The sequence below is a fragment of the Ailuropoda melanoleuca genome, chromosome 14 (genome assembly GCF_002007445.2).
Source record: "Ailuropoda melanoleuca isolate Jingjing chromosome 14, ASM200744v2, whole genome shotgun sequence".
NCBI lineage: Eukaryota > Metazoa > Chordata > Mammalia > Carnivora > Ursidae > Ailuropoda > Ailuropoda melanoleuca.
The window spans coordinates 17,948,833-17,972,971 of record NC_048231.1 but is presented as its reverse complement, the minus strand read 5'-3'; the positions used below and the strand labels follow the sequence as shown (position 1 = coordinate 17,972,971).

The 24,139-nt window shown below is 39.2% G+C and overlaps 1 protein-coding gene across 1 annotated transcript in view; it reads left to right on the top strand.

The window, feature by feature from the left end:
- Window positions 1–24,139, top strand: part of SPTLC2 (serine palmitoyltransferase long chain base subunit 2) — a 98,915-nt gene that overhangs the window by 11,567 nt on the left and 63,209 nt on the right. The window contains exons 2-4 of the mRNA XM_002926349.3: window positions 13,227–13,421; window positions 21,166–21,320; window positions 22,981–23,129. Coding sequence (XP_002926395.1) covers window positions 13,227–13,421; window positions 21,166–21,320; window positions 22,981–23,129 — 499 coding nt within the window. The remainder of the gene's footprint in view (window positions 1–13,226; window positions 13,422–21,165; window positions 21,321–22,980; window positions 23,130–24,139) is intronic.

The following is a 24,139-nucleotide window of genomic DNA, read 5'->3' as shown; positions in this document are numbered from 1 at the left end:
AAGCCCACGAAAAGATGCTCTGTGTCATTAGTCAATTAGGGGAATGCAAATCAAAACCACAGTGAGATACCACTTCATACCCACTGGGATAGCTCAGATGAAAACCCATTAACAAGTGTTGGTGGGGATGTGGAGAAATTGGAACCCTTATACATTGCTGGTGGGATCATACAATACAGCCACTTTGGAAAACAGTTCCTAAAGTGCTAAACATAAAGTCACCATATGATTCTGTATTTCTATTCCCCAGACAAATGAAACATACATACGCACAAAAACTTCTACATGAATGCTTGTAGCAGGATTAGTCCTAATAGTCAAAAAGTGGAAACAAGCCAGATATCCATAAATTGATGAACAGATAAAATATTGTATAATCTTACAGTGGAGTATTCTTCAGCAATAAAAAGAAATAAAGTACTGATGCATGTTACAACATGGATGAAAGAAACATTTTGTGTAGTATAACAAGCCAGACATAAACGGCTCTGTACTGTATGATTCCACTAACATGAGATGTTCAGGATAGGTAAAGCCACAGAGACTAGCAGTTTGCCAGGGCCAGGAGTTTGTTTTGGGGGTAATGAAAATGTTTTAAAGTAAAGTTGTGATGATGGTTGTACCACTATGTGAATATAATAAAAGCCCCTGAACTGGACACTTGGACACATTTAATGATTTGTTAATTATATTTCAATAAAACTTATTTAAAAACCAGAAGCTTTGTGCACCATATGACATCATAAACAAAGTGACACCAAAAGTAAAAAAATCAAGCCCTGGACTGGGAGGAGACATTTGTAACACGTCACTGATAAAGGGTTAGCATCCCGACCAGAAAGCCTTATAAATTTGTGAGAAACAAGTGTGCACTCCAGGAGAAAAATGGGAAAGATAGGAACTGTCAATTTATAGGAGAAAAGGAACTTGATTGGAAAATAAATACATGAATATGCTCATCCTCACTAGTTCAAGTTAATGTAAATTAAAACAGTCAAATAACTGTTTTCATCTGTAGCTTTTGAAAGCTGTAAAAATATGACCATATTAAAGGTTGACAGTGTTATGTAGCAGTGAGAACTTGTGTACAGGCGCTCTTAGCATAAATTGGTACAATTGCCTTGGAGAACAATTTGGTAATTTCTACAAAAGTTGAAATACACATTCCTAATGACTACCTTATTTAGTTTGTCTCTGGGTATGACAACAGCTGCGGTTTTCAAACATTTTTGTTCCAGCCTGCACTAAGAAAGAACATTTTTATATCCAACCTAATGCGCATGTAATGTGAGGTATTGGGGGTTAGGACTAAAACATAATATTTTGTGGGGATCAGTTCAACCTGTAACACACTCTTTTCTGAAGAAATTCTGCTCATGGCACAAGGAGACATGTTTAAAAGTTTACTATAAAAACACAACAAAGAATTGGAAGTAACCCAGCTTTTCATTAGTTGGAGAATGACTTAACCCACCTATCCCCACCCTCACAACAAACAAAAAACCGGTATGGCATATTGATACAGTGAGTACAGCACTGAAAAAGATCAGTCTAGATCTTTATTAAAGGCAGGGGCAAATCTCAGACACATATTGTTAAACAAAAGTTGCAGAAAGATACATACAGTATGATACGTATATGAGGATTAAAAACATGCCGGGCAATACTATATTGTTTATGGCTATGTATTTATATAAGAAAGGTATTATTTATTTTTAAAAGGAAAGGTATTTTTTAAATGCATGGAAATGATAAACACCAAATTGAGGGTAGCTTTTATACTTAGGGGGCAAGAGGGAAGCGGCACTTCCCCAGGACAAACTTCTTAAAAAGATTAGGGAACTGCTTAAACATCAGTCAGAGGAGCATGACGTTCTCGCTCTCTGGAGAGCTGCTTATCGCTGACAACGAAAGACAGAGTTTCTATCGGTTTACAAGACCCTCTGTCATCTGGCTCTCACACACTTCTGACTTCATGTCCTGCCAGGTCACTGTCCTGCAGCCAAGTGGGCCTTTCTGCCCTTCCGGGAACACATGGAGTGTGCCTGCCTCAGGGCTTGTGTCCTCCTGTTAGCTCAGCCTGGAAAACTTTTCTCCTTAATTTTCTCCCTACCGTCGTGTAGATCTCACTCACCCCTTACTTCCTTCAGAGAGGTTATCCTTGACCACCTTGTCTAAAATACTTTCCTCTTGCCATGATTTTTTTTTCCTGGTTATAGAACTTAACAAACTGCCTGGTATTTTATTGTATATCTACTTGATTGTTTATCGTCCGCCTCTCCCACTGGAGTGTATGGTACTGTATTCTAGTGCTCAGATCATGTTTAGCTCGTAGTAGAGGCTCAGTAAGTATCAGTGGAATAAATGAAAGAATGAATGACAACTTTAATGTTTTATAGAATGGGAAAAATAAGATCTAAAGCCTATAAGCTAATTGTTAAGTTTCGATAAATCTACATGTTGAGTAGATTTTTATCAATTTTTTTGTATTAATTACAGTATGCTATTTCATATATACTTGCTGGTTGACAAAAACCAGTTTTCCAAAATAATGTAAACATACACAAGAATCAGGTTGTGGTACATGTGCCATTAAAAAGACACCCATAGTGCAGTTTTTAGTGTTTCGTGCTTGCAGGTGGTTAAAGTCAGTAGGGGCTTAATGAGTGTTCCTGGTAGTGGTGACAGCTTGTGAGGAGGAATAAGAGCAGGCCGATGATGGTCCAATCGTCTGGAAATGGCACAGACCCACTCTATTTTATCACCTTTCTGTTAGCTCTTCCTAAGGGGCAGCGTGGCCATTAGTGGGACTTCTGTAGCACCCTTCCTGTTGTCTTATGAGGGCTCTGAGCTGTGAGATGATGCTTAGTGCTTCCTTAGGGAAGGGAAATCTGTCACTACTGACTTTTTGCCATTTCTCCCATTCTCACCTTGATTTGAAAAGCTGTGAGGCTAGGCTGTGAAACCTGCTGTGTGATCAGCGATTGGACTGTAATAGAGCTACCTATCAGAAAGCTCTGCTGTGCTTGCTAAAGGACAGTATCTTTATTGCCTCCTGTACAGGCTTGGCTTGTGTAATAGAGGAGGAGGAAGCAGGTTATTTCTAGGACAGCAAAATTAGTGTTCTAGTTTCCTAAAAACAGACGTTTTCTTAGAGGAAGCTCATATATAACTACTTAATCCAAGTATAGCTAGTAATACGAACAGCAGAATTCGCTAATTCTATATGAAGAGCAAAAAGGAGCGCAAAGGGTGAGTTTAAAGCGAAATTCTAATAATAAGCCACAGATGATTTAAAAACGATCAGACTAAGTTGTAGTATTTCTGAAAATAATTAAAGGAAAATTTGATTCATAGAAAAATCTCAGAAATATGACCAAGAAATGGCAATAAATGGAAAATGTAAAGAGTTGGATCCTAATCCCAACTTTGAATTTAGTTTTCCTATGACTGGACACATTGCTTAATCTCCTTTCTTTGGTGTTGTCATTTAGTCGTGTGAAGAGGAAGAGTGAGAATCTTTTTATCTCAGAAACCGCGCTGATCTTTGCATCCTTTTTTGAAAACAAAAACAAAAACAAAAAAACCTGAAGAATTCTTGAATACTAGGATTATCTCCTATTTTTTATTTTTTTAATTTTTTAAAAAATATTTTATTTATTTACTTGACAGAGATAGAGACAGCCAGTGAGAGAGGGAACACAACCTCTTTTCTTCTTCTTCTTCTTCTTCGTCGTCGTCTTCGTCGTTCTTCTGATTTTATTTTTCAGTAATCTCTGCACCCAGTATGGGGCTTGAACTCACAACCTCAAGATCAAGAATCATACGCTTCACTGACTTAGCCAGCCAGGCACCCCGGATTATCTCCTATTTATATTTTCCAGTACAGAGTACAGTCCTTGACATAACAGAGATGAAATATTTGTTGAAGAGAATGAGATGATTCTGCTGATTTTGAGCTCCTTGGTAGAAAGGGAGCTCTGAGTTCCTAGGAGCGGCCTTGATGTCTGAAAGTTATTTGTGCAGTTTTGGAATGTTAAAAGATTAAACAGGAGGAATGTCCATTTCTGGGCATGTGAAGTTAAAGGGAAGGAGGGGTCAAGTTGTAAGGAATTTCCCAGGGCTGGCATACGGCAGTGATGAGAGGGAATACGGAGGCTGCTGTGTCCTCTGCTTTCTGTCTCCTTCAATCATGCCCACATTCCCTCCGTGCCGCCCCCTGGGAAAGCAGACATTTTTGATTGATTGCCGAACACTGTGTATAACGGACCTGGAGAGATCCAAGTCCATGTTGTTTTTGCCTTTTGCTCTTTAGGTACCGTGTGGGGCTGAGCATCCGCCATCTAACTAGGGATGGAGCTGGACTAAAGCTTTGGGTAGATTCAGTCTATTCTGGGGAGCATTGTCTAAGGATGGGATCCATTGTATGTTTGTTGCAAGCCCTTCTCTCCAGTATGACTTTATCTCCTAAGCATTGTAAAATTGTGGTTGATTTCAAGTCACCATTCTAGTCCTGCTCTCTAGCTTCTCTAGCACTTGGTAAGTGTCCTGTGCAGAAAACTGGCCATGCATCTGGGGCTGTGCTAGAATCTAGTCTGTTACACCATCCTATAAAGCTATCATAAACTCAGCTGCCTTTTCTTTGTCTTGGCAGAGTTCTTCTGCCTATGGCAAGCCCAGTTATGATCATTCATGTTCACATTCTGCAAATACCACCAGGAGAGAAAATGACTAGCAATTGAAATTGCTTAAGGAAGGGTTCTTCCCTCTCTGGAATTTTAGTGTATAATGCCCTCTTTGCTTTGCATGGAAGACAGTTCTTCATTGTCTTTAAAACTGTTTCTTGTCTTGAGTAATCTATGTTGTTTTATCTAGTTGTTCTGTAAAATTAATGGCTTGCCTCTACCTGTTAATTTTAACCTAGAAGCTTTTTTGTTTTGTTTTGTTTTTGTTGTTGTAAATGAGACATAAAAATAAAGTTGTTCAAACAATATAGAAATTATTTCTCTCAGTAAAGTCTGAAGGTAGACTGCTAGAACTCCGTAGGTAGGTTATGAGCTGTCTTCTTTGTTCTGTAATCTTTTAGGATGTTGTTTTTATTCACATCTCAGTCTCAACCACATCTCCATTCCAAGCCACTGGTAGAAAGAGAAGTGGAAGGAGAGCAATTGCTGTTTTAAAGGATGTAATCCAGCCTTGGTACCTGTCCCTTCTGTTCATTTCCTCTTTGGCCAGAATTTCATATATGGCTCCTTAGCTGCTGGAGAGATTGGGAAATGTAGACTGTAGCTGGATGGCCATGCACCCAGCTAAAACTGAGGGATCCTATTACTAAAGGGGAGATAGGGAGAATGTCCACGGGGAGCCAGTTAGCCGTCTCTGTCATAGTATGGTCTGAGGAGAAACTCTAACCAGAGTTTTTTTTCCTAAATAGTCAATTTTCTTAAGCTCTTGTATTAAATAATCTATTACATCCCTTTTTATGATTTGTCAACCATGAAAGAGTCTTGTTTAATGGTTATGAGCATGTTCTCACAGTTAGGCAAAGTTAGCGGACAAATATTGTCTGAATTTTGATCTGTGGTCTTCTGTTGCCCTTTTTAAAAATACTAGTTCAGATTTTTTGTTTCCCTTTTTTGGTCTGTCTTCATGTGTATTAATGAGAACCTGGAAACAGTTCAGTTATAGCAGGCAGTGAGAATCCCATGTCCTTCAGTACCTTATAATTTTGAACCAGGTATCCTTTATCCTAGATAAAGAGTGAACAGTAGGGGCACCTGGGTGGCTCAGTCATTAAGCGTCTCCCCTTGGCTCAGGGCGTGATCCCAGAGGTGGGATCGAGCCCCATTCCGGGCTCCTCCTCTGGGAGCCTGCTTCTTCCTCTCCCACTCCCTCTGCTTGTGTTCCCTCTCTCGCTGGCTGTCTCTGTCTCTGTCAAATAAATAAATGAAATCTTAAAAAAAAAAGTGAATAATATTCCAGATGCACAAAATTGACAGAGTTGGGAGACATATCTATAGGCTCTGTTAGCATATAAATACCCAGTCTGTAAGCGTACAAAAGAAGTTCTAAGAGATTTCGACATGGAATATGGAATATGTATCTGTTAAATTTCTTTCAGTTAAGGGGCACCTGGGTGGCTCAGTTGGCAAAGCGTCTGAGTTCAACTCAGGTCATGATCTCAGGGTCCTGGAACAGAGCCCTATACTCCACTCCGCGCTTAGCAGGGAGTCTGCTTGTCACTCTCGCTCTCTCTCTGACCCTCCCCCAGCTGTATTCTCTCTCTCTCAAATAAATAAAATCTTTAAACAAAAAGTAAAAAATAAATACATTTTTTTCAGTTGATCGGAACAGAAACTGCCTCTATCTAAACAAAAAGGTGATTTATTGCAAGGATGATAGGCATGCAAAAAATGGATAAAAGGAGGGAGTAGGGTAGAACTGGTGAATAACTCAGGAGAAGTCATGCAGTTAATAGCACAGTGCTTGGGCCCTCAGCAGCAGGAGTTCATGGACCTTTTCTCCAGAATGTTGGAGGTCTAGTACCCTTCACACTCTTAACCTGTTGAAATCATAAATCCCCATGAGAGAGGATTGTTGGGTTCGTTTTGGCATAGGTGCTTACTCCCGTGTCGGTCAGTTAGGCTCCAGGAATATGGTCATACTGCACAGCTGTGACCACCAGGGACCTACCCCCCAGTATCAAGAGATTATCCGCAGAGAAGGGAAACTGATGCTAACCAGGTAGCCTCTCGCGGTGCCCACTCCAGAACCAGCGTGGAGGGCATGGTGTTATAGGCCCAGCACATGTAGAAGTGAAGAGAGCTCCAAGCAAGGAGCAGGATCTGTGGCAGAGCTGCGCTCTTGCTTGGATCTCCTGACTGCGGCATCCGGCTGTTAGGCCCCGGTGCTTATCTGGAGATCGGGAGGTACTACCCCGCAGATGTGGGTGGCAGGGGAGAACAGTGACCCCGGGGCAGAACCCTGCTGCCCGAGTGCACGGGGCGCCGCTGAACTGAAATGTGCCAGGGCACATACACGTGGGCGTCTCCGTTTCTGAGTTTTCAAATAGGAAAATCATAATGTCAAAATATGTTTGTTTTCCAGCGAGCTTTGGAAGCACTTTTCAGTCCATTCCTTAGGAGACACTTACTGACAAAAAGTAGGGAATTTATCCTGATTGCAAGAAAAAATGTGGACTCCCTACTTAAGTTGCCTGTAGAAAAAAGAGGACACTTCTGGAAATATATGTTCAGATTGTGGAATATCTTGAGTGACTGGTGCAAAGCTCCAAACGCCTTTAGTATGTATGGTATGCAGTAGGGAGAGGCTAGTACATTTCAGTAAAATTCCAAGAAAGGGCCATTTCAGCAGAACTAATTTTAAGGAACAGAATATACCACTGGAAGTGGATGGGATTCTTTTAGCAGAAAGGGCATGGTGGCAGTCCTTTGATTGCCAAATAGTAATGGATGTTCATATTGGACGTTAATTTGTTTTTTAACGTTCCAAACTATCTGTCAAGTGGGTGGGTTCTGTCATACTGCTATGACATTCAGCAGGAATATGTCTGTTTGCTTATAAATTCATGCTCATGTGATTTTTTAAAATTCATATCAGAAGTGTGTGCTTTTGTTTCCCACTAATTACTTCCCCATTATTGCATCATTACATAGTTACCCTGTGTTGTTTCATGGTATTCTTGAAACCTCTGCTTAGGATCATTCCTTATAAGTCAGTTTACAGTGTAAACCCCCCCTTTTTTTTTTTCTATTCTGAAACTAGAGAGACAGAATGCAACACATGCTCTAGGACTTTTTTTTTTTTTTCGGCTATAAAGACATTATTTGGACAGTTCACAAAATCTATAGTCCGTAGACTAGCTATTAGTATTCTATTGGTTTCCTGATTGAAAATTGTTCTGTAGTTATTTAAGAGAATATCTTTGTTTTTAAGAGAGACACACTGAAGTATAAAGGTACATCGTAGCTGCACTTGGCTCAAATGGTTCATGAAGAAAATTCTCCATCATTCTCCCTCTCTCTCTCTCTACACACACACACACACACACACACACACACACACACACACCACAGTTACTTTTTCCTGAACTAGTTGAGGGTAGATTGTGTACATTTTCTCCCTTTACCATTGTCTTAGTCAGCTTGGACTGCTATAACAAAACACCATAGATGAGGTGGCTTAACGGATATTTGTCACAGTTTAGGAAGTCCCAGACCAGGTTGCTTGCTGGCAGATTGAGTTCTTGGTGAGGGCATTCTTCTTGACTTGTAGAAAGCTTTCTCACAGTGTGTTCACAGGGCCATTCTTCAGTAGAGATCCCTGCCTTCTCTTCTTATAAGGGTACTAATCACATTATGGGGCCCACCCTCAAGACCTAGTGTAAACCTGATTACCTCGCAAAGGCCCTACTTTGAAATAGAATCACACTGGAGCTTCAATATATGAATGAGGTGGGGGGAGACAGACATTCAGCCTATAACATTCAGCCCATGATCCCCTTAAAATCATGTTCTTCCTGCATGCAAAATACATTTATTCTGCCCCAACAAACTCAGAAGTGTTAACTCATTCCAGCGTCAACTCTAAAGTCTATATTCCAGAGTCTCATCTAGATATCATCTACATCTGTTATGAGTGAAACTGAAGATACAGTTCATCCTAAGACAGTTCCTCTCCAGCTGTGAGCTTGTGAAGCCATGTAAGTTATGTGCTTCAAAAATACTATGGTGGGACACGCAGAGGATAGACATTCCAATTCCAAAAGAGAAATCAGAAGGAAGAAAGGGGTGATGGGTCCCAACCAAGTCCAAAATTTAGCAAGGCAAATTCCATGAGATCTTAAGGATCAAGATAATCCTCTTTGGTTTGATGCCATGCCCTCTGGACCCATTGGTTTAGGGATCACTCCCCTGTACCCCCTATGCTTCAGGCTTCCTTTCCGAGGCACTTCTGTTGATTCTATCTGAAGTGATGGTCCCCCCACCTTTGAAACTGAGAAGGGTACCCTGATGATCTCTAAATTGTCTTCGGAATTATTCTTTTCTTGTCTTGAAAATAACACACATTCACAATGAAATAGCTCTGTGGTCCAGTCCTGTAGGATCTAAGAATTCCTAACAGCTTGTAGGACATGGTTTCAAGCATCAGACGGTTCCACAAGGCTTGTTATGAAATACATAACAGTTCCTGCTCTCTATGACTCTTTTTTCCATCTTCTTTTTGATGTTTTCCTCCACACTGTAAAATGCTTATTTTACTGCTTCTTGACTTTTCACAGTGAACATTATTTACTATTGCCTTATTACTGTTAGAAGATTTGCACTCCTTATCTAGGGGAGGATTCTTGTTGGAAAGAACGGCAAGAAGTTTGGTGTGATTAGAAGAATAAATGGGGTGTGGAGAGGGTCTTGGTAGCAGGCAGACCAGATGGGAGGTGGAGGGTCTCGCAATGGTTCAGTGAAGGAGGCACTGAGGGTTTTTTAAAATTGAGGAGTAACATACATTCAGGTGAGTGCATAAAGTATATATATCATGCTCCTGACTTTTCACCTGTGTGTGTACTGTGTCTCCAGTACCTCTCTCAAGATGTAGAACATTTCCAGCCTTCTTAAAATTCCCTGTTGCCCCACAAGAAGGTCTTGAACGACGGCACAAAAATTCATTACTGGTTCTATAATGAAGTCCAAAAATGAGGCAGAGCTAAAGATGACTTCCAAACTTGGGAGACTGGGTAGACTGGGTGGTGATGCTACCAACCAGGTGGGTGATACAGGAGGATAATCTGGTTTTAATTGAGGGAGGAGTTAAGATGGTGAGAGAAGTTCAGCTTTAGACTTGTTGAGTTGGGATGTCCAAGTGAAACTTACAGGTGGCAGTTGGAAATGTAAATTTGGAGTTCTGGGGAAAATTTGGAATTGACCTGTGGACTTGTGCTTACTTACCAGCCTTTACAGTCTGAGAGCTAGCAAGTAGAGGAGAGTTCTCTAGAGAGGCTGTAGGTAGAGACCTGAGGTTAATCATGAGAGGCGTATGTTGCTTTTATTAACTCTGTTTTAGTCCAAATAGTGAATCAAATCAGAAAATTCAGTTTAAGCATTTTTAAAACAAAATGATAAATGAAAATTCAGTAATATGTACTCTGTTAAAAATGAAAAATCGTTTCAGAGGGTTATAAATAGGTAGTAGGTGTTCTGTCTCTATCCCACTCCCCACTCCAATTTCTGTATCTCCTTCCAGATGATTTTAGTGTGCATATATATATATATATTTATATATGCATATATATATGCATATATATATATTTATATATGCATATATATATGCATATATATATTTATATATGCATATATATATGCATATATATATAATGTTTATGGTTTATCTTGATTATACCTTTCCATTATTGCTTTAGTTAAGAGTCTTTTTCCAGCTGTTTAATAAGTATAGTTGACGGCCTACAGGCACGTGAACAAAATGGCTTATTGGTTTGTTTTTCCCCCCTCCTCTTGTAATGTGTTTTATGATGATATGCTTATGATTTTGATGGGGAAAAAAATTTCTTCCTTGGCCTTTTTTCTTTTGCATTTTCTTGAAAAAAATGTTACTTTTCAAGCAAACATATCTTGATTTTTCGTGGAGTACTTAAAGCTTCCCTTGATTAATAATACTAGCACTGTTATATTCTTGTCTGTTTAATGTGAGCAGACTGACAACTGTTTTGTTTTGTTTTTTTGACTTGGAGGGAGTGATAAGCTAATATTTTTCTTGATTGCCTTGTTGACAGTGTAATTCTGGTTAGAATGAATGAAAGGCCTCTTAAGAGTCCTCTTGCTTGATGAATCCAGAATATGAAATGTTTTGTTTAGTGTGAATTTGACGTAATGTGTATTTTCTTTCATTCAACAGATACTTATTGAGCTCCTATAAGGGTCCACTTTCTGTAATACTAATAGTAATAAAAGGAAACATTACTGAGTACTTACTACTGGTTAGCCCTTAATAAATACTATCCTGACTGCTGGATGTGCGATAATGAGCAGAATAAGCCTGGTGCTTTCCCTTATGGGACATTATACATATATAAGATGGTAATACTGTTTTTTTCATTTTTTCATTCAGTTAGCCAACATATAGTACATTGTTAGTTTCAGATGTGGTAATACTACTATTTTTATTTGAATCATGTCAGAAATTAAATTTGGCATCAGTAATTGAAGATCAAGTGATTTTTTTCCTCTGATTTCTAAGATTTTGTCAACTATCAGAAATTTGGTTGTCAGTTGGCCTGTGCATTCTCACCGTGAATGATCAGAATGACCTGTGTTTTGACTGAGGCTGTTTTCCAAAAGTTATAGTTGAATCTCAGTTCCTTAAAATGCAGTTAATTTAAAGTGACACTGTGATAGAATCACAATATTTAAAAGCAAACTAATGATTTAACTTCCTCCTTCCTAGACAGTCCAGCCAACTGTATGAATATACTTGGTCGTGTTGGTTTGGGTGTGTCTTAGATCGAGGCGGATATCTTTTAAAGAGATCCACCCACAGCATTCCTGACATATAAATCTGTCACACATTTAGACTTAGGAGCTCTGAACATTACCTGACTTTTTACTAGTATGTTCTGTGAGAGAAAACAGTTTCAGAGTCAAGGAGAGTTGGGTACTGGTATTAAATACAGTGTTCTTTTAGGTACAGTTTTTTTTTTAAAAGATGATCAGAATATTATTTTTGTCGTGTTTTAAGTGCTTTTGATTTTGCTTTGTCCAGCTTAATAGCTTGTTGATATGCTGTATTATTAATTTTTAAACAATCTCTTCAGTTATTGGCTCACCTCTAGATATTCTGTTCTAAACACATTGCAACCTTGCTTCTGCATAAAAGTTCAAGTAGTAAACATCTACACAGACTTCCACCCCTTTGAGGAGATTGATGAAGACCTGTATCAGTTTTACACATAGTTTTCAGAAGTTCTTCAGGCCATCAACTTGAAGCAGTGCCAACAGAGTCCAAGTATCATGCCTGTCTGAAAGCCTTTCCTTTCTTAAGAACAACTGTTTCTTTTCCAACTATTCTGACTTGGAGCATTCAGGTAGTTTTCCCAAAAGAATATTATTGGGATATAATATTCTAAAATATGTTTAACCCTTCGATCAAGTTGCCTGAGAGGCCAAGAGAGAATCTTTGATTCTTTCATAAGAATAGGGTCCTTTCATAACTCTAACACAGTGCTCAGTTGAAAATATGTTCCTGGTGAATAGTGAATGCGCGTCCTCACTGCAGTTGGCTGTTTCAAAGTTAAGAATAAAGTTAGCACACAAACTTCTGTGATGAGATTTTTCCATAAAACAAGATTTCCATTAAGATTGGCCAAAAAAGAAAAAGCTTTAAGCTCTGAGATCAAAAGTACAGTAGCTTGGTATCTGTATATTAAAATTCAAGTATCCCAAAGGATGAAACCTGGGATAATCTTAAAGTGGAAATGGATACTTAGGTCAAGATGAAGGGGGACAGGATGATTTCATGACAGTTACTGATCACTCTTAACTGTTTTTCCCCTTGTGTTGCATTCCATTTTCTACTTCTGTACAGTGCCGGGCCACTCTTACGTAAGCATTTCACTTTTGTGCGTAACTTATTTGTGTTACTACACCAAAAGCTGTTAATAAACCACGGGTTTCCACGGGGGCCTAGTGCTGGTCATTATTTGGAATACGACGGCTGGTGGCTTTAAGACTACATAAAAAAAAAAAAAAAGATCGTGTAGCAGGAAAATATAAATATTTTAGTTTCTTCTAGGACTGATTTACTTTGACTCTTTCATTTGTAAGCTAATATACTATTTTTCAGGATAGGCTTTTTCTTTGTGGATTCCTTTTTTTTTATTTGCTTTATTAGAACACAGGAAATTATACACGCTCCAATCATAGTGTTTTAAGATCTAGTTAAAAAAACAAATAATGACAGAAATGAGTGTTAAGCATTGTTCTTAGGCAGTTCCTTCTCTGTTTTTCTTTCTTTGCTGTTTGTCTAAAGTATATATAACTTGTAATATTTCTGTTGAAAAAACTATGTCCTGCTAGATCTTAGTGGATTTTTTTCACTATTAGAGGATTCTGAAATTATGCATATCTGTAAGGAATTAGGTTTTAAGCAGTAGTCTTTCTTGGGATCGAAATTAATGTTTTTAACCTGTGTTTCAGTTCCATCGTGTTACACAAAATGGAGGACTTTACAAAAGACCATTTAATGAAGATTTTGAAGAAACACCAATGCTGGTTGCTGTGCTTACTTATGTGGGATATGGTGTACTCACTCTCTTTGGATACCTTCGAGATTTCTTGAGGCATTGGAGAATTGAAAAGTGTCATCATGCAACAGAAAGAAAAGAACAACAGGTAATTGTTAAGTGTCTTTGATTCTGTAAGTGGAAGCCTTTTATAGCCATCCTGGTATTCTCACTCATTTTTTTCTTTAGGAATTTGGATACATGTGGGGCGCCTGGGTGGCTCAGTCAGTTAAGCATCTGCCTTCAGCTCAGGTCATGATTCTGGGGTCCTGGGATTAAGCCCCACATCGAGCCCCACATCGAGCCCCACATGAGCAGGAAGCCTGCTTCTTTCTCTCCCTCTGCTGCTCCCCCTGCTTGTGTGTGTGCACTCTCTCTGTCAAAATAAATAAAATCTTTAAAAAAAAAAATTGGATACATGTTAAAAATAAAAATATTCCAGATGCATTTAAATGAAAGTATTTCACAAAGAAAGCGGAAAACAAGGTTAAGGCATAGAGAAATCAAAGCATTTAACATATTTCTTATTTTTTTATTTGAGAGAGAGTGCATGTGCATGTGTGCTGCAGCGGGAGAGGCAGAGGGAGAGAGAATCTCAAACACACTCCCTGCTGAGTGCTCAGCAGGTTGTTGGGCTGGGCTCAATCCCAGGACCCTGAGATGGTGACCTGAGCCGAAACCAAGAGTTGGATGCTCAACCGACTGAGCCACCCAGGCGCCCCACATTTAATATATTTCTAATTTAATCATCACAAGAATCTATTCCTACTTGATGAATGAGAAAGCCCAAATTCACAAGTTAAAGTAACATTTCCTGAGTTGCTTAGTGTCAGAGCTGGTACACAGACACAGGTCTGATATGCCAGAAGCCATGTTCTTTATATTGTGCTGTGTCCCAGGTTGTGGCTCCAGTCTTCTGAGAAGACAAAGAAGTTCTGGAGAACTCAGGATGTGTTTTCTCACAGACACATTGTACATAGATGTTTGGCTCACAGCTCCTTTCCCCAAACAAGCCTGAAAACAGAATGTGGCTGAGCTACTCTGTTCACAGAGTAGCAATCTTGTTTTAGTTATTGTAAATAGAGATGGAATGATATCTCTGGGGGAAAGAACCTCACTTCACTTTTCTGTGTATACTCCTTTGCACCGCTAGAGTTCTGTACAGGATTACATAAAATTAGAGTGAAATGCCTGGTTTTCCTAAAAACAAACTTGTTTGTTCTTGGCATGTGAAGTATGGAAAGGTTGTCCGCTAGCCCAAGGAATATACTAGATTAGAGAAGGGCTTGAGAAGTTAGATTTTTTGGTCATCATACCTCTCATTTTTGTGGGGTATTAGAGGAGAGAGGCAGATGTGGTGGCTGCAAGCTCACTGCTGAGAGAGGAGTCATTAGGTACTGGGAATGGGTGGTGGATCCGTGGGGGGAAGGGCAAGGGAGCATCTATAAACATGGGGAAAGAAAGGATCAGAAACAGTCAGTATGGGGATTGAAGATTCTGGTCCTGGGAGAACCCAGGATTATCCAGGCTCTCTTCTCTCTCATCTCAGCCATTCTGCATCCTTCCCAGCCCCAGTACCCCAAGTTGGTCCTCCTTCTCATTGCCCGGAAATGCCTACAGGTTCATTTCATCAAGAAGCTATTTCTTGAATACCTAATGTAGGCAAAGCCCTGTATTCAGAGCTTGGTCCAGTAGGCCAAACTAGTTTTGATCATTGAAAAACAGAACAAATTTTTAAATTTTTTGATTCTTCATTTTTTTTTTTTAAAGATTTTATTTATTTATTTGACAGAGATAGAGACAGCCAGAGAGAGAGGGAACACAAGCAGGGGGAGTGGGAGAGGAAGAAGCAGGCTCATAGTGGAGGAGCCTGATGTGGGGCTCGATCCCACAATGCCGGGATCACGCCCTGAGCCGAAGGCAGACGCTTAACCGCTGTGCCACCCAGGCGCCCCTGATTCTTCATTTTTTCTACCTTTGTACGTCCCAAGTAAACTTTGTGGCTATAGTGCATCAGCAGTATGTTGATTCTGAACATAGCTTAGGTATGGCTTACCTTACTATAAGTTAGAGCTTACTGTATACTTACGGGGTTGTCTGGTATTGGGGTTACTTGTTTACAGGCTAGTATCTTCCTGTAAGACTTGAGTTGATGGTGGTTGTGACTGATAGGAGCTAAAGCTTTATTCAATTTATTGAATATTAAATATTCAAATTAGAAAATATTTATAGGGACCTCTCTTAGTGTGGACACACTGTAGAGACCTACTAACTAACAGGTGAAGGTAGAGGTCGGGAATGCTGATTGTGATGGGGGGAGCGGTCCTGGGTGAGGGGGTGGTGTAGGCAAAGGGATGTCTGGGAGAACCTGGAATGTGGGTGTATGAGAGATTGTGTTTTGAATGTCAAAGGAAGAACTTTGGTAGGCAATGAGGAATCTGGGCAATTTTTGAGGAGGGGCGTGCCAGGAGAGTTTGCACAGCTGGTGTTCTATCAAAGTGTGATAAAAAATGAATGAAACAATGGAGTTGTGTCCAAATTACTTTGTGAGAATACAGTGTGTTTGGAACTTGTTTCATGTTTGCAGAGGATGAATTGACTCCTGAGTATTGTGGTGGCCTGTGAGTACTTGACCTTTGTTTTTAAGTATTAGAACACATAGTTTTAGTCTTAAGTAGTTTCTGATTTTATTGGGGAACCAAAAACTCTTCAAATGTAACAGGTCTTTGCAAAGCCCTGTCTTGGTAAATAGTGTTTGAATTGTATGCAAATGTAGAACAAAAAAATAACTAAGTAGCATCGAGTTAATCCGGAAGTAATTCTTGGAGGAAGAAGTAATAGGAATATGTGGGACAGAGGGAGACATTTGCTAATTTGAAGGACTGTGCGAATTTATTCAAATTTATTTCAATAGGATTTTCATAGTAGATAACATTAATAGTTAAACCAGCTGAATTGCCATTTTCTTACAAAAATTCAGCTTTTAGAGGGAAGGAAAAATCATTCAGCCTTATGGTAGAGCATGTTTGTTTTCTGATTGTGGATTAGATGTAGTGAGAGGGGTATGCAGATTTTAAGGTGTTACACTGGAAGAGGTTAGGGAAAGTGCTTGCTTGGGATCATAAAATGCAAATATAATGCTGCCACTTCCTCATTTCACTGAGAGAATGGTGTTTATAACCACATCCTTACTTTCTTCCTCATTCCATTATAAAAGAAAGTCCATTATAACTATCCTGGTTGTTCATATGTTGCTTTGGGTAGAACTGAGTCCCATGGTCCCATTATAAAGATAAGTTAGGGGCACCTGGGTGGCTCAGTCCGTTAAGCAGCTGCCTTAAGCTCATGTCTTGGTCCCGGGGTCCTGAAATCAAGTTCTGCATCAGGCTCCCTGCTCATCGGGGAGTCTGCTTCTCTCTCTCCCTCTGCCCCTCCCCCCACTCGTGCTCTCTCTTACATCTCAAACTTTACATGTCCAAAACATCCCCTCCCGATCATCTGGCTATCTTCCCCATCTTTATGGATGACAGTTCTCTTCTGCCGTTGCTTAGGCTGAAAACCACAGTGATATCCTTGACTCTTCTTTCTGTCACACACCATGTGTAGCCCATCAGGAAATCCAGATTCAACTACTTATGAACCTGGCCATCATCTCCTCGTGCTTAGCCTCTCACTCATTTGCTGCAGCCACACTGGCCTTTTGCAGTTCCTTGATATACCGGGTATACCACTGTTCCACTGCTGTCGCACGTGCTGCCTGCCTGCCAGGGATGCTCTTCCTCCAAGTGGTCAGATGGATAGTTCCCTCGCTGCTTGTTCCTTTCTAGTCTGGCCACCCTAGCTAAGTTTTAGCATGGCTTTAGCATTTTACAGCCCCCCTTCCTTATGTGATTTTTGTTTCCATTAGCATTTTTCACTGTTTAAGATATTTTATATTTTGTACATTTGTCTCATTTAGTATCTGTCTCTTTCACCAAAATATAAATTCCACAAGGGCAGAGATTATTGTTACCTTTTTGTTTACGACTATACACCCAGTGCCTAGAAGAGTGCTTTGCATTTAATAGACATTCAGTAAATGTTTAAGGTAAGAATAACATTGGGAGTGGTGGTAATAACAATGAAAAGTGTTGAGTCTTTGAATTGAATAGTCAGGGGTGTGTGTGTGTGTGTGTGTGTGTGTGTGTGTGTGTGTGTACATGCACATACAGACAGATGACTCAGTTTTAGATCTAAGAAAACAGCTGTCTGTAATTTTGAAATGTCATTGAGTGTCTTCAGTTTCACTGGTTGAGAGTTTTGAAGCATCCTGATCTTTTCCAGATACTAAGTATCTTAGCACCATCATACGAAGTAGGTTTTCTTGTGATCAGGTGTTAGGCTAAGTAAATTGAGATGCACGTTGTTGAGTCAGGCAGCTCAACAAGCTGTGACACATAAACCTTTCAGAAAAAAATTGTATGTCATGGAAATGTACGGGCATAGACTTTGGAATGAAAGGGCCTGGATCAGTTCCTGGCTCTGCCTCTGGCCAGTTCCCTAACTGGGAAAGCCATTTTGCCTTTCTGAAGTTGGGAGTAATATCTTTTTTTAGGAGGGTGCAGGGATACTTAAGAGCAAATGTATATACAATGCAAGATATATCGTAAGTACTCAAGACATACCATAAGTATCATAAGTACTCAAATGGTTAATCTTGTTGCTATTGTGATTATCATCATCTTTATTATCATCATATTTGGACATCCGGCATTAAGAGCCAGAATTGCTCTTAACAGCCATGGGCAATCGTTATAATAAAGTCAGCTTCTGAAAATGGTAGTATTCAGCCTTTTCCACTGTGATCTTAAGGCCTGCATAGGCACTAGAATAGGTGGTACCTATTTATTTTAAATAGTATAGGATGTTTTCTAAAAGACTCAACCTCAATCAATAAAGGATATTTATTGGCTAATTATTGAGATGACTCCAGACTACTTTTGGTAAGGTCTTCAGTGATTCCAAATTAACAAATCCATGAATTTGAATTTTTCTCTTGAGGTTACTGATAGAAGTCACTTAGCTGGGAACTTCACACCCCGCAGTCCAGAGTGTAGCCTCAACTAGGTATTGTTCTCTGTTTGTCATGTATATCTGCTAGTATATGGGGTTTGTTGAAAGGTCTTCAGGAAACGTGCATGAGGAGTATATCAAGTTCAAACAGTGCATGAAGTCTATTCATACTTGATTCTATCTTTGGCATTTACCCCCCAGTTAAGTATTTTTTGTCTGGGCAAGTAGCCCTTTAGAGTGCTTGTTACACTGTATTGTAACTTCATTTGTGTGCCACTCCACTAAGAGATCTTGGGAGTGTAGAGGTTGTGTCTTACTCATTTGTATCCCTAATGCCTAGCTTAGTGCCTGGAAAGGACAGCTCAGTAAATGTTTGTCCAGTGACTGAGCAAACAAGTATTAGGTCGGACCTGACTAAAGTTATTTCACAGTGATTAAACTGAAGAGGAGGAAGGGGGGGTGGGGTGGATGTGGAGTTGGATGGGGGACGGGGTGGGGAGGGTGAGGGTAGGAGTAGTGGGGGTGGCATAGTTTGCAGAGAGAACTGTCATGTTCTTTAATATATCCAGAGTCTGGCAGAAGTGTTCAGTAAGAGGTATTTGAACGGATGAATGAAGAGATAAGTCCTCGAGTATTTAAACTGTATGAGATATTTTTGGAAATAGACACTCATCCTTGTTGCCTAGAACTAGAACCCTGAATAGTGATCCCTTTCCATTCCCGTTCTTCATTGCTAAGCTGCAGGGAGTTTGGGTAGCTGCCTCTCAGCTCTCTCCACCAAACCTTCTAACTGCAGTCAGACTGCTACCCTGGCCATGAGTCCCTCCCTTCTGCCATTCTGTCCCACCTGCCTTTGGTCTCTAACATCTCTGTGGCAACTTCCCCGTTATTCTGTGCAAGTCTGTTCCCGTATCAGGGACTTAGTTGTTCTCTCATTGTAAGGATGTGCAATGAGCGGTGAGCTCCCTGATGTTGGCAATCTTTGTTACAGAGATTGGAACCCCCTCCCTCCCCTCCCAGCCACACACCACTAGGTCACTGGTTCCCCAGAGCTCTGCTTCACTTTAGCCTGCAGCCTTTTTTCTATACTGGGTTTTAGGAAGCTTTCTGGTAGATGGGACCAGAGTTTTAAAGTGTTTTCTGATGTTTGTATAACAAAAACAAAAATAGTGCTCTCTGTTGCTAATAAAAATTTGTGTTGGACTATTTCTCTCAGGTGTTTGAGTTAATACCTTTAACATTAATTTGCAGTGTTTAGAAAGGTTATAAAGAAATGAGATCAAGAAGAGTCAGTACTGTTTACCATATTTGATGTGAATTGAAGAAGATTGAAGACAACTTTTTTGTTCTGTTTTTTCCTTTGGGAAATAAATGCATGTGAATAGTAGCCAAGGAAAAGTCCCATATTAGAATTTGGATGTCTTTGTTCCAGTTTTCATTCATTCAGTATTCTTGTTGGAAGAGGAGACTATCAAAAGGGACATACCAGCTAAGTAGTAAGTTTCCAATTGTGATAGACATTATTTGTGGATATTTTCTCTTAAGGCAATGTAAATGTTAGAACCAACTGTGAAAGAGTTGGTATCAGGTACTGCATATTCCTGAGTCCTTTCTGACTCCGCTCAGCCTGATTTAAGATTTTTATCTCCTGCAAGGCTTATTTAGTAGTTTCTTTAGAGTCCAATGTCATAGAAGGTTGTTAATTACAAAATTTTATGAAGAGTCGTCTTTAGCAATGAAAGTCTTACAAAATAAGGCTTAATCTTGAATGTTTCTGATGAGCTTATTTAACATAAGTCCAGATCTCAGGGCTGGAAGTTCAAAGGTTTGCTAGCTATAGTAAAACTATAGTATAGTTTTCTTTTTGTTTGGTTTAGCCCTTATCTTCAGGAGTCAAGTTGATCTAATGTCGTCTGATGGTGTTCTGAGCAGTGGTCATACCACATGGGACATGACATTATGCATTCATTTTAGCTTCACCCAGTTTATTTTTTTATAGACTTAATTTTTAGTGTAACTTATTTCGGAGAAGAATGGAGAGCTTTAAGTGCCTGGTCATGGGAATTCATAAGAATCTTTTTTTTTTTTTTTTTAAACTCCCATCCAAGGAAAAACCTGAGATAGGTGTCTTTTGTATAAACTACCTTTAAGTGTTTCTTGTTTATCATTTTTCTTTGGATGTTTTTCACTTTGATCCTTGAAAATATGTAGAGGATGGAATTTTAATTCCAGAATTATTTTTCTTGCTTAAAACTGAAATTATAGTATTTTTTAATGGTATTTCCCTATATATTACTCGGGAGGCAGGAGAGAAGTCCTTTTGAGGTTATTAGCAAGGAAAATCATTTAAATGACAGAAATGTACAATTAAGTTTTATTTTTATGAGGCCTACTTATTAAGTTAAATTTTTTGGCTTTATATTCATGCAGTCAGATAGCTATTTACAACCATTTCATATAGGTTAACCATCAGAGCCGAGTGACTTTTACCCGATTAAGAGTTGTTTTACTTTTTTTTTTTTTTTTTAAGTAATCTCTGTGCCCAATATGGGTCTTGAACTCATGATCCTGAGGTCAAGAGTTGCATGCTCTTACTGATTGAGCCAGCCAGGTACCCTGAGAGTTCGTTTAAAGTTGTTTTAAGGTAGAGATCTGGTGCCTTTCCGAATGTTTTCCTTATTAGTTAATTCAGTGTGATTGACCTCTCCTTCTCAAGCACTCTTGCAACATGGAAAGGGAAGTTGTAAAAATTTTGTAAAGTAATTCAGTTAAATTCATGGTATGTCACCATTTGTTGGCAGGACTTTGTGTCATTGTATCAGGATTTCGAAAACTTCTACACAAGGAACCTGTACATGCGGATTAGAGACAACTGGAATCGGCCGATCTGCAGTGTGCCTGGGGCCAGGGTGGACATCATGGAGAGGCAGTCTCACGATTACAACTGGTCCTTCAAGTGAGTCTCAGCTGGGAAATGATTTCTTGACAGCAAGAAAAAAAATTTCTTTACATCAGAAAATACTTGATTGCAAGTTGAGTAATCTGTTAAAACAAGAGTAGAAGCTGAGAGTACAGTACAACATAATTCGTTTCCTTGCATGCTGTTCATTGTTACCCGGATTTTTTTTTTTTTTTTGTTATCCAGATTTTTAAAATGCATTTTCTGTTACATTTGATACTGTGTTGGGTTATAACTGAAAACAAAATTCGACTTACTAAAAAGAAAAACAAAGAAAAACTGTTCTTTCTGTGATGCCGCTTACCAGAATCAAGTGTCTGAATTTACTTCTGGATATTTTGATTTCTCAGATGATTCAAGGATATATGGAATGCTTTTACTTAAATAGACTGAATAGTTTGGAAAACTTTTCATATTCATAAAATTTATTGGTTAGATCACACAAGTATTATTACATGGTTGCATTGTTACTATTAAAAAAAAAAAGACAAATAATACAGATAAATGAAATGTTCCCCCCTGACAACTAACTACTATCCCTTCTGCAAACCCACTTCTCCACAAATTTTTACTCCCCAGAGGTGACCATTGTTACCAGTTTGTTGTGTATGACCGCTCCAGATGTTTTCTGTAGGATATGTATGTAGTGAATCTATGGGGTGACATAAAGGTAGTTCTTGATTTATAAAAATGGGATCATACTATAGAAATCATTTTATGTCTTGCTTTTTTACTTGCTAACATATTGGTAATATCCTGTTTCTCTGTATTCATAGCAAGTTCATCATTAGTTGTGGGTACTGAGTATCCTAAAGTATAACTGTATCGAGGTTGGGCAGCATCATCCTTTGTTAAAAACCCCCAAATCTCAAGAGTTCAGACAGCAATGGTTTATTTCTTATCCACACTTCATGTCCGCCTGAGGTTGGTGGAGTCTGAAGCGTGTTCTCACTTGTGAGCCCAAGCTGACTGAGCTTCCACACGTGGAATGTGACTGGTCTGTGTGCCTGGGGAGGGGACATGGTAGATAAGTTGTGTAGTGACTTTTTTTTTTTAAGATTTAATTTTATTTATTTTAGAGAGTGCAAGGGGGGCGTGGAGGGACAGAGGGAGAAGGAGAGCATCTCAAGCAGACTCCCTGCTGAGCACAGAGCCTGACTTAGGGCTCGATCCCACCACCCCGAGGTCATGACATGAGCCAAAACCAAGAGTTGGATGCTCAACCGACTGAGCCACCCAGGCGCCCATCATGTAGTGACTCTTAAAGGATCTTTATGCATGTATTTTTTCATATATGTGTGGAAGTTGCTGAGTCAAAGAGTATGTCTATCTTTTAAATGGATAAGTACTGCCAAACTGCCCTCCAGAAAAGAGGAATGACTGATACTCTTATCTACAGTATATGAGACTGTGCTGGCCAACACTGGATATGGTCAGTTTTTAAATCTTTATCATTATTGGTAAGTGAAAATTAGTATTTCATTTTAACTTTCACTTTCTTAATTGGTAGTGAGTTTGAGCTGCTTGTCACCTAGGCCATAGTCTCCTTATTTCCTGTATATTGTGCTTTCTTTTGTATTACCCATATGTTTATTATCACATGGAAGTGTTTGATTTGCTCATGAGTTTCATGAACTTTTATGTTATTGAAATACAGGTACACAGGGAATATAATTAAAGGCGTTATAAACATGGGTTCCTACAACTATCTCGGCTTTGCACGGAATACAGGATCATGTCAAGAAGCAGCTGCCAAAGTCCTAGAGGAGTATGGAGTTGGAGTGTGTAGCACTCGACAGGAAATCGGTAAGCGTAGGCTCTGTTTGGCCAGCTGATGTTCTTAACTGTGCTACTCAGGAGGGAATAATGCTGATAGCTAGAATAGTAAGCATCCAAATGCATAGTTGGCCATATAGTTTCTGATGTAATGGATGATTTTAATGCTTTCAACACATTTTGGGACATTACCTTTTCCATCATATTATAAAATTTATATGTCTAGAAAGGTTCCATAAATAATTGATTCATTTATAACTTTAATGTTGACTTTATTGGCTTTTATAAATGATAGTGGTTAAAGGTGCCACTTACTAGTACTGACCCGATGGACATATGAGGGTTAATGTGTTTCCATACTGATAAATGGAGGCTGGTAATAATTCCTATCTTATAGGGCTGTTTAAAGAATTAAATAAGCTAATTCATGTAAAATGCTTGTGACATGGTAAACACTCAGTAAATGTTAACTATTTTTATTATCATAGGTCTATAAAATGTAAAGGTGAACAGATTTATATAAAGAGAATTAATTTTTTTTTAAAGATTTTGTTTATTTTTTTGAGATAGCGCGAGTGCAGAGGGAGAAACAGGCTGAGCAGGGAGCCAGATGCAGGGCTTGAACCCAGGACCCCAAGGGCATGACCTGAGCCAAAGGCAGGCGCTTAACCAAAAGAGCCACCCAGGTGCCCCTAAAGAGAGTTAATTTTTGTTCATAGGAAGATTCCAGATTCTTCCATTTTGTTCCAAAGAACTGATAAGTATAGAAATGATAAGGCAACTTCCAGGATATTTATTACTGTGAATCACCCCAACACTTAGTGGATTAAAACAGTAATTCCTCATTATTTCTCCTGGGTCTAAAGACTGGCAAATGTAGCTGGGTCATTTGCACTCAGGGTCCTTAATGATGTGGTTAATGAAGCATTGTGCAGTGATGACATATAGTAATCAGACCTTACATCTTTATAGCATTTTATACTTCATAAATTGCTTGAATCTATTCTCTCTTTTGATCCTCACAAAAGTATCATGAGGTA